The sequence below is a fragment of the Cornus florida genome, unplaced genomic scaffold (genome assembly GCF_030987335.1).
Source record: "Cornus florida cultivar Cherokee Brave unplaced genomic scaffold, ASM3098733v1 CherokeeBrave_3.0.0_Hap2_Chr04, whole genome shotgun sequence".
Classification (NCBI taxonomy): Eukaryota; Viridiplantae; Streptophyta; class Magnoliopsida; order Cornales; family Cornaceae; genus Cornus; species Cornus florida.
Window position 1 is genome coordinate 14,371,963 of NW_026775574.1, and position 11,127 is coordinate 14,383,089.

Below are 11,127 nucleotides of genomic sequence, written 5' to 3' on the forward strand. Positions count from 1 at the left end.
CAGATGTTTCTCAATTTCTTATTCGATATGATCTCTGCTATTCTTGCCCTAACTATTCTCCTTCGTCCTCTCTCTCAAACAATGATGATCCATCCACCCACTACATGACATCTCGTGGTGAAAAACTGGTTTGGTCTTCCCCAATATCGATCTCTTTCTTTTCAATTGAAGTCATAGCCCTACATGTTATCTTTCTCAAGATGGGTATCAACATAGAGGTCGCCCCCAACAATAGCAGCCGGAAACACCTTGTGGGGCGTCGCTGCTGCTACCACCCCTTTTTATCTCGTTCAGGTCCTCTAATTTCTGTCTATATATATCTTATACATACCTATATTTCGTTTTCATTTAACGGTTTATTGTAATTTTTTCTTTGCTTATTTCTTTTCTTTTAGATTTTGATATTGGGAATATGGTTTTATTTTTAGTGTTGATTATATAGGTGGCATGGCTTTATAAACATATATATTTATTTATATCTTAGATCTCAGAAATATAGGTTCAGGTTTTTTTTTTATTGATAAGTAAAATTATAGCTGCAGAATTTGATTTCAATTGCTTATTTAAACATTTATATTAGTGAATATTGTTTGTCTTTTTGATGCTATGTGAAAATGAAAGATTGAACTTTTTTTTTTTTTTTGGTTAGTACATATTCTATGTTGGTGGACGTATGGATGTAATGTTAATTGATTGAGCTTGGAAATTTCATGAAAGTTGGAACCTTAGTAGTTGAATCATTGCTTATCATGTTTCCCATGGTGTTCTAGTTTGAGAGTGTCCAGTATCAGATGATTCTTTAGAAAATTTATTGGGTTAAGAAGTTGGAAGCCTAAGTATTTCGGTCCATCTCATTGATCATAGTCCGTTTTGGGAATTACTCTTTTATTGATATATGGCATATAATATTCTATTTATTTTAGCTATATTACTTGGTTAGGAAAGCGTTTTTCTATTTTACCAATTCTTCTACTTTAACCATATAAAAGTAGTTGTTAATTTAAAATTATATAAAGATCATTTTTCTGAAAACTTTAGGACTTTCTTAATTGAGTTTTCATAAAAACAAATTTCAAACCTGTCAATCAAACCATTTTTATTTTATAATTTTCTAGTAATTTTTAGTTTTCCCACCAAACACATCCAAAATCAGAGAGATTCTTCTTCACATGAAGGGACTATAAACACAAATCCGAGATATAAACAGAGTTTTGAACAATTACAGAGTTATGGGGTTTTACGATTTCTGAGTGTGTGTAATTTTTTTAGGAATGAATTTGGTGAAGACAGTGATCAGATTCCATTTATAGCTTCAAGATCTGGTCTTAGCACAGTAAGTAAACCTGTTTTTAAATCTTTGATTCGTCGAAAAATATGACTTGATCTCTCATGAAATTTGGATTTTTGCCCATTTTCTATCGCTTTCTCTGCAATCTGGGTTTGTTGGCATTTGCTTCATTTTTCTACCCATTATATGATCATCATTACTGGAATTTTATATATTTTTTGGTGTGTCTCTTTATTTTTCAATCTGATTTCAATTTTCTACATTGTATGCTCAAGTTCAAATGCTTAATTTGTCATTTGAACTAACATGACAATATACTGGAATGCAAGTATAGACCAGAAATACACACACACACTCACACACACAATTGAAACTGAGCTTCTGGTCATCAATTTGCAATTTGCACCTCTTAGTTGAAAATTTTCTATCATAACCTTTTAGGAAAAATAAAAATTTAAAAATCCTATCATAATTGTTCATATTTTACCACAAGTCATCTGTTTTATGTGCATTTGGTGTATTGGCGCCCTTTTTAAGATCTCTGATTTGCCTAATAAATGTTTGTCTTGGTCGGTCAAAGGGTGTTGGTTGCTTTGGCTGCTCATATTGTTTTCGGTCAGAGTGGTCCTGCTGAACTTTGTCATTGAGTTGCATTGCCCACAGGTAACAAGTGACCAGTTTTTGCTTTCAATGAACTGTTTTCTGCTACTCGACAAATGCAACCGTAGACCATCTATATGAGTTGCAATTGTGGTAAAAGTTTATGCAATCCATATAAAAATGACCAAATACTTGTGTGGTTCTATATTTATTTATTAACAAATTCATTTTAAAAAATGGATTAGATTCTCTGAGCAACCCATTTTGTTTGCATAATCAGGCCAAATACAAACTAATATCACATGACTATTACAATATTTAGTAAGCATAACGCCACTTGTATGACACAATGGATTTGTAAGTTTTGTACTAGCTCAAAATTTTGTACTACATGGTAACCAACATGTTATAGAATGCAACACTTGTTAAGTATTTTCTTTTTCTTCACAATTTGAAAAGTAACCAACATATTATAGAATGCAACACTTGTAAGTATTCACTTTAGGTTAATTAATTTGCACAATTTTTTCTTCCTTCGTAAGTAAGTAATTTTTTTATTTTTTATTTTTTATTTTTATATAATACAATCTGTTTGGATAACTAAGAGCAAAAAGAGAGGAGGGAAAAAATATCAGTAGAATTGATTTGTGGATGTGGATGGTTTTGAAGAGAAAGGTGAACCGTTGATTTGTTTTCATCACTCTACAAGTCTTATGGTAGAGAAGTCAGAAGTTTTGTCAAATTTAGTTAAAACTAGCATATTGGTATAATAATGAAGTTGTTAATATGGATTAAAATGGGTACAATTTATTTGTTGGTCCAGTCTGTCTTTTATTTCTTTGACAAAAATATCATGTCTACCTACCAGTATTGGTCTATATGTATATAGACGTGAGTAGTAGAGTGAGAAGAAAAATCAAAAAAATTAATAATGATAATACTGATAATGATTTATTTCTTATAGTGTGTTTCAAGTCTTCCCACTTACTCCTTTTAGCCTTCATCTTTTAGCCGAAAAGGGAATAAGATTTTGAACCAATCCACACAATTTACTAAGGGTCATCATCCTCCGTCACTTGAACATCAGTTATTGGGAATCATGTATTTTGAATCCAAATTCTAAACAAATGTGAAGCTAAATTTGAAAATTACATAATAAGATACAAGTAATACTATTAAGAAGAGAATATTTTTATGTGCTCTCCATTTATTAATATCATTGAAATTGAAACAGTTTATAAAATACTCAAAAAAAAGAAAAAAAGAAAAAAAGAAAAAACAGTGAGTTTTTGATTACCTCCAACTACATGCATGGAATATGTGTCAAACATAGAAAACACTCTGGATAGATTTTTTTAATTTTTTCCCTTGAGTAGGGAAATATATCATTTTGCAAATATTTAGTTACATGAATCCCCAAATTCATTTATAGGTTGTAGTAAATTGAGCACAATTAAGTAAGGAGTTGCTTCTTCAAATTATTGAGCTTAATGTCATGCCATCCCATGCCATGCCATGAAATCAAATAAGATTGGGATTGTTCCACTAAAGTAGGTAAGGGTTTAAGATGATATAGCACATTTATTGAACTTAATTTCATCTAACAATTTATTAATGGAAAACTTTAATTTGTAGGAGTAATAAGAAGTTAAGCAAGGTTAGAATTGCCTACATTGAGTTATATGTTGAGCCAGCCTAACATATACCATCTTTTTAAGGTCCCTAATATATATTGAGTTGTTGATATGTCTTTCAATTTATAATTCATATTCACTAACTTACATTTTAATAAATGCCAGAATGACCCATCCGTTAATTTTCCTTTTCAGATTAAGAAGAAGCCTTATTTTTCTCTCTCAAATGGCTGACTACTAGATCAAGTGGACCTGGTTTCATTCACTGCTATTTTGTGATAATACACAATCGAATAAATGAAGGCGTGAGCACGCTGGTGGTGTAATACAAATTCTTTGTCACGTTGATTGAATTTAATTAATAAGATAAGATTTGACTTTTATGAATTAAAAGCTAACCCTTCAACACCCAACTATATTATGACCTTGATAAATATATATTATATATTATATGTTAAACCCTTTAATGGCTTTTCACAGTCTCTCTCACTCTTTCAGCTAGCCTATAAATAGAGATGAGTAACTGATTAGCTTTCTCATCCTTCTCCAGTTTGAAAAAGTATACGAAAATGGCTTCTAAGGCATTTCTTTTGCTTGGTCTTGCATTTGCTAATCTTCTTCTCATCACTTCAGAGGTGGCAGCTAGAGACTTGGCTGAAACTACCACTGAGAGAAAGAGTGAGTTTAGGCTCTACATTGATCACACACACTGACACACATATCACATAATTTTTATTTTAATTTGCACATGAAAAATAAATGATTCTTGAAGGGAGAGACTGCAGCGAAATAATGTTGGTTAGTTACAATTCTTCTATTGGTTCATTGTGATCATTGTTGATGCAAAATTGGTGATTTAAAATTGGAATTAAAAGAAGATTAGTTTAAAATTTGTACTAATTTTTTTTTTTTAATTTAGACATAATGTTCTTTGTTGTGAATAGAGTATATATTAATACCCCAAACTCACATCAATTCCTTTCCACCTGGGTAGTCTGGTCCTTTGCTTTTCCTTTGCCTGCTCCCTTTTCCAGATTCTAGTTTTTCTGAGTTCTTAGATTTTCTGTTCATGAGGCTATTTTTTTGGTTGCAACTCTTTCTCTGATGAGGAAGTTGAAAGTCCTGAGGAGGGTCCTGCTATTCGCATGTACAAGGACACGCGTTTTAGGGAAGAAACTGGATGGGTAAACGAGATAGCTAAGCAGAACTACGTAAGTTTTTTTCCCCCCATTTTACTTATTTTATTTTTCTTAATGTGTTATTATTGCCATCTTGTTTGATAACAAGATTGTGTGCATGTGTAGTAAATTAGTTACAATATATATACTTATATGTAGAAGTATATATGAATTGCTGTTCTGATAATAAGATTGTGCGTGTATGTGTAGTAAACAACTTGATACATGATTTGTTGCATTCCCTAATGCATTTACTATTTCTTCTTGCTTTGAGTGTGGTATAGAAATTGTTATTATTATTTTTCTTTATCCTTAAGAACATAAGGAATTTATCTTCCATATATGTTTTTCTTTGATGGTGTGTGCATTATTATTTGTTTTTAGCTTGTACTACTCTTTTGATTTCTCCTTATTTGATTGTGTTTGTGCCTTTTTTGATTTAGGTACCGGATAAATAAAAATACAAGAAAAGAGAAAATTAGAATAGGAACATGGAATATAGAAACATCCTCAAATTTTTCATAATCACCAGGCTTATAATTAACATTGAAAGAAATTTAATCAAAATATCTCTGCAACCAAACACACTGGGGGCGTAAACTGATCTTCAACATGACTCGTGAAGAAATCATATAAAGTATGTATGGAAAAAGTGATGATAATTAAAGCAATTTTCTTAATCTTCTTCAAAAAATATATATATATATATATATTAAACAAAACTGAGCAAAAAAACAGACTGGAAAAATTAAATTGACATAGAGGACACATGACTACTACAAAAAACAATTAAGATGACATCATCCAAAATATCAAATAATTTCAGAAGTATAAGCTGTATGATAAACATTATAAGAAATTTTTGGGAAAACTGACAATACTAAACAACATACCAGTACAATACATTTATTTTGTGTTTTTTCCTAGTGTCAGTATTGAAATGAAAACAAAATACTGCAAATGAGGAAAATAAGCAGGAAATATCAGTACAGTGAAGAAATGCAAAAAATCAGAAGAAAAGTGAAGAAAAGGTGACCATAGAACTGAGAACCTTTCTTTAGTCTATAATGAAAAAAGTTGTTCAGTTATTGATTGCAATATTACTTTTTTATTGACCTACTGATGTTTAACACTACATTAATCTTAATTTCAGAAAGAAATGAAAGAGAAGTTTTCACAAGTTTCTCACAATTCTGATGGTACCAATCCTATCATAAATGATGTTGAGATAGTGAAAAACCAATTAGGTATCAGAAAGGGATATCGTCGTGAGTTCGGAAATGGTTTTGTAGCTCCAAGCCATCAACGTGCATCCTCATCTTTTGAAGAGGCTTCTATAAAAAGGGTGAAAAATGTTGAAGAAAAAAATGCACAACTTACGGAGAAAGTTACAAGTTTGGAGGAGAAGTTGGATACAATTCAGAAGCTACTTGAGCAACAACGGCACCTCCTTGAGCAGCAACAACAGCAACAACAACAACTCCTTGAGCAGTAACAACAGCAGCAACAGCCGCCACCACCACGGTTCCACTAAAATCGACATTCTCCATCACATTCCCAACAGCAGCATGCCCCGCCAAGCTGGTATTAGTAGCCGCCAACAATCACCTGGATGAACTATAAAGATAATTATTTTGGTAGATATATTTTGGAGCTTTTTGATAGCTAGCTAGCTGATTTCTAACTATTTTGGTACGTGTATTTTTTGGCCTGCATTTTCATGATTGCATTCAGTTTAAAATGATGTTTTAATTTTTGAGGATGTTTGGAACCATTTGATGTTAAAGTAGCTAGTACATACTTTTAGTTCTTGTTTACAAAACTGGAAAATTTGTAGTTTCATTATGAGATTAAGAGCTCGTTTGTTGGCACCGTATTGTGGTGATAAACAATTTTTTTCTTTCTACAATGATATTGTGGATGTATGTCCTTTTTAGTTCCGAATGTTTTGGTTTAATAAGTTTTTCTAGAACACAAATCCAGCCGAACAAAAACCAAAAAAAAAAATAATAATAAATGAAAAAAAAAAATAATAATACAAATTTAATAATAATAATAATAATAATAATAAATCATATTAGGGACAGTACAAATTGTGCCTAATAAGTATTGTATTAAGGACAGACAACAAACCTGTCTCTAATATATTGACTATTAGAGACAGTAAATACCGTCCCTAATAATAAATCAAAGGGGACGGTCTTATTTGGGACAGTAAGTCCGTCCCTAATAAATCGGCCTATTTGCGACAGTAGGTCGGTCCCTAATAAATCAAACGGGGACGGTCTTATTTGGGAGAGTAAGTCCGTCCCTAAAGGTTGAACTTTTTAGGGACAGGCAACTTTTGCCGTCCCTAAAAATCTTTTGGGACACAGCTATTAGGGACGGTCGAATTCGATCATTAGGGACGGTCTTAGGGCTTTTAGGAACAGATTCGCCCGTCACTAAAAACCTAATTTCTTGTAGTGTTTGTAGTCTGCAAATAAGAAACAAAATAGGGAGCAAATATAATATTTTATTAATTTATAAAAATTTGAGTACAATTCTTTGTAATAATATTCCAAAGAATAAGGTCTTCTGGTTCGATCTCTTTGTTAGTTGGTTGGATCCAAGGGCTGCACGAGCTTGATATTGAATTATCGTGGAATTTGGATGAAGAACGACACGTCTTTAGATATGCTTGTTGTTGATCACCGTGGAATTTGGATGAAGAACGGCACGATTTGATGTGCTTGATGTTCTTCGCTTTTGGGTTTGGATTATGAATTTATGTCTCTGACTTCTGAGTCTCTGGATTTTTGAGTCTCTGGATTTCTAAACTTCTAAATTCTAAATTTGTGTCCCTTCCTTTTTCCTATAGGCCTCTATTTGTAGGTTTTTTGGATTAATAGGATGATGACATGTGTCATCTCCTGATAAGGATAAAATAATAACTGGGCTGGCCGGTTATATTATGATAATTATCCTTAAAATAATTATTCCAAATATATTTTATTAGGAATAATTATCTTTTTTATTTAACCATCTGGGCTAAACTAATTAAATAATTTAAGTGGACCAAGCTTGGGCCAATTATATAACTTAATTAAACATTAGGCTCATATTTAATGGGTCAATTTGTCAAAACCAAAGCCCACTAAAATTTTAGTGTCTACAAATTGTCCCTACTTCGAGTCCCAAGTTTGACAGGACTTGTCTCATTTTTCAAGTGGGACTTGAAGTATCCAACTTTTCTTTTTTTTTTTTTTTTTTTTCTTTTTTTCGCTTTCCTATTCTACTTTAGATTGTAAGATTTCCTCTTTTGCTTTTTTATCCAACTTTGGATTGGAATTTTACTTTCCTATTTGAACCGAGTTATACAAATCCTAATACAAATAGGAGGTATTTTATTGTTTATATATACCCCCAATATTATAGGCTTTGACATCAATTCTAATATTCTCTGAAGACTTGTCAGATTACAACCTCTGAAGACTGTGTTGGATTGCGGCCTCTGCTTGAACAAATAATCGGTATGATTTTTTTTCCTTCCTTATCACGCTTTATTTTTTTTATTTTTTTTTTTTTCTTCCCTTTTTTTTTTCTTTCCTTTTTCTTTTTTATCCACAAACTTTTTTTTTCCTTCTTTCCTTTTCCTTTTTTTTTTTTCACGATGATTTAATCACTAGTTCCAGAGGGACCTTTTGTTCCTTTGGAATGTAACTAGTCTGTAAGGACCCATTGTTCCTTTGGAACGCATTTAGTCCGTAAGGACCCATTGTTCCTTTGGAACGCAACTAGTCCGTAAGGACCCATTGTTCTTTTGGAACGCAACTACTCTATCAGGACCTATTGTTCCTTTGGAACGCAACTAGTCCTTCAGGACCCATTGTTCCTTTGGAACACATCTAATCCGTAAGGACCCATTATTCCTTTGGAATGCATCTAGTCCGTAAGGACCCATTGTTCCTTTGGAATGCAACTAGTCTGTAAGGACCCATTGTTCCTTTGGAACGCATCTAGTCCGTTAGGACCCATTGTTCCGTTGGAACACATCTTTACTAGTCCGTTCAGGACCCATTGTTCCATTGGAACAAAAAAAATCTTCCATACAGATTTTGGAGCGAGAGAACAACACCATAAAGAAGGAACTACTCTGGATGTCGGAACGTCTCTTATTAGCTACTTTGCACTGAAACCGCTTCACTCTGATCCTCCATACCATCATTTGCTAGAGTGGTCCCGCATATCTTCCCGTGAGCTCTCCAACCTTGGCTGTAATCAGAATAAGGAGATAAGCTCGATTTCAGATGTTTTGATTTTACGCTCCGCACTTCATGAGCATATTTTTGTTAACAAAGATGTTGTCATTGTTTATTTGTTTAGCCGTTCATAGTTTATACTTTTGCGGGGCAGGAGTAATACGAAGATTTTTTTTTTTTGTTTTACATAGTTTTAGCTCATACGGTTCAAGAGTATAGAGCAGTTTAAGCTCATACAATCAGGAGCATTGCCTTCATGGGTAGTAGCGCTTCAGGAACTTGCCATTAATAGGCCCACTCTTACTCCGTCTTCATCAATAATGAGATATGAGCCGTTAGTATAAACTTCGCGAACAACATATGGTCCATCCCATTTGGATACAAATTTATTTCCCTTGCGATTCAGGATAATTGGTCTACGAACAGCTAATACTAAGTCTCGAACTTGAAATGACCGAGGTCGAACTTTCTTATTGAACGCTTTAGAAAGTCGAGCTTGATAACACTCTAGCTGTTATTGAGCTTCTACTTTCTTCCCATCCAATGCTTCCAGTTCTTGAAGACATAAGATGGCATTTTCTTCATTTGTAAGACCTTCTTGTATGGCTATCCTTAACGAAGGGATCTGTTGTTCCAATGGAAGAACCGTTTCTATGCCATAGACAAGAGAATACGAAATTGCTTGAGTAGGTATACGATGCATAGTGCGGTATGCCCACAATACTCTTGCATTCGCTCATGCCAATCTCTTTTTGTCTAATTGACTATTTTCTTCAATAACTCACAAAGAGTTTTATTGAATGCTTCCGCGAGACCATTTGCAGGGGCATTATACATGGAGGATTTATGTTGTTTGAAGCCAAACTTCTCACAAAGGTCAGTTACCCAACTGTTTTTGAAATTCGTCTCGTTATCAGTGATGATATATCAAGGGACACCATATCGATAAATAAGGTTAGACTTGATGAAATCAACCACTGTTTCTTTTTTCACATGTTTATAGGGTGCAACTTCTGACTATTTAGAAAAATAATCAGTGGCAGCCAAGATATACAAGTGGCCCTTTGAAGACTTTTCTAGAGGACCAACTACATTTAATCCCCATGCATCGAATGGCCATGACGTCACAGTAGGGTGTAACGGCTCCGGTGGTTAGTGTATGAAGTTAGCATAGAATTGACAGGCTTGACATATTTTCGTATACTTTAAGCAATCTTTGACCATGATGGGCTAATAATAATCTATATTTTTGACGCGAAAGTGAAGTTTTGGACCAGATTGATAGGCTCCACAAATCCCAGAATGTGCCTCATTCATTGCATGGGTTGCTTCGTCATTTCCAAGGCAGCGAAGGAAAAGGCCCTCATATGAACGCCTATACAACGTATCATTGTAATAGATAAAATAAGGTACTCGTCTTCGTATTTCAGTTTTGTGACGTAGGTCTTCGGGAAGCTTTCCATGTTCCAGATAATCAATGACAGGGAGTCTCCAGTCTTCTTCCTCTTGTGTCCAACAAGAAACCAAATTATTTTCTTCAAATTTATCTTCCAGGACTTGTGGCAAGACCCATCGTTGACATACAAGAACATCAACCAGGTCCTCTGTAATACCCCTAATTTTAAAAAGATAGTCTCAGCATTTTAATTATGGTTTTATTGCATTTTTGTGTGATTAATTGATTATTTGCTAAACTATTTAATTGTTTTATTATTTATTTTATTTAATTATTTAATTATGTATTTAATTACATTTGTGATTAATTGGTTGTTTAATTGAATTAATTGTATTTTTATTTTCTTTAATTGACTAATTGTATTTTTATTTTTCTTTATTGGAAATTACTTGTTTTAATGGGATTAAATTAGTGTAATAGTTTTAATGTTACAATTAAGTTTTTTTCTTTTAGAAATCACGTATGGGTCGACTAGGGTTCAGTTTAGGGTTTTAATTGGACTTAGGTTTTGTAATTTCCTATAAATATATATGTCGTGCGTCTGCCTAGAGTTTTAGAACATTATTCACGACACAGTGAAGGCAGAGCGACATAACATAGACTTGTGAGAAAACAGAGCAAGTGAGGGTTTCGGCTATGGCTTAAAGATCAGACCTAGGAGGAGGGAAGGCTGAGCAGTAGGAGGTTGAGTTGACAGTAAATGGACGTCGTCGGAAAGCTTAGGAAGACG

At 33.3% G+C, this 11,127-nt stretch overlaps 1 protein-coding gene across 9 annotated transcripts; it reads left to right on the forward strand.

Moving 5' to 3' along the window:
- Positions 1 to 6,571, forward strand: LOC132302791 (uncharacterized). Of its 9 annotated transcripts, XM_059799735.1 has the most exons (6): positions 1 to 294; positions 1,270 to 1,333; positions 1,869 to 1,951; positions 3,718 to 4,200; positions 4,636 to 4,733; positions 5,854 to 6,571. In XM_059799735.1, exons 4-6 carry the CDS (start codon positions 4,092 to 4,094, stop codon positions 6,193 to 6,195), a joined length of 549 nt encoding a protein of 182 aa, XP_059655718.1. In that variant the 5' UTR covers positions 1 to 294; positions 1,270 to 1,333; positions 1,869 to 1,951; positions 3,718 to 4,091; the 3' UTR covers positions 6,196 to 6,571. The 9 variants fall into 9 exon arrangements, 7 of the variants coding, with proteins under 7 accessions (XP_059655718.1, XP_059655720.1, XP_059655717.1 ...); XR_009480923.1 differs by having other exon boundaries at positions 4,156 to 4,733; XM_059799737.1 differs by lacking the exon at positions 1,869 to 1,951.
- Positions 6,572 to 11,127: the final 4,556 nt, after the last annotated feature.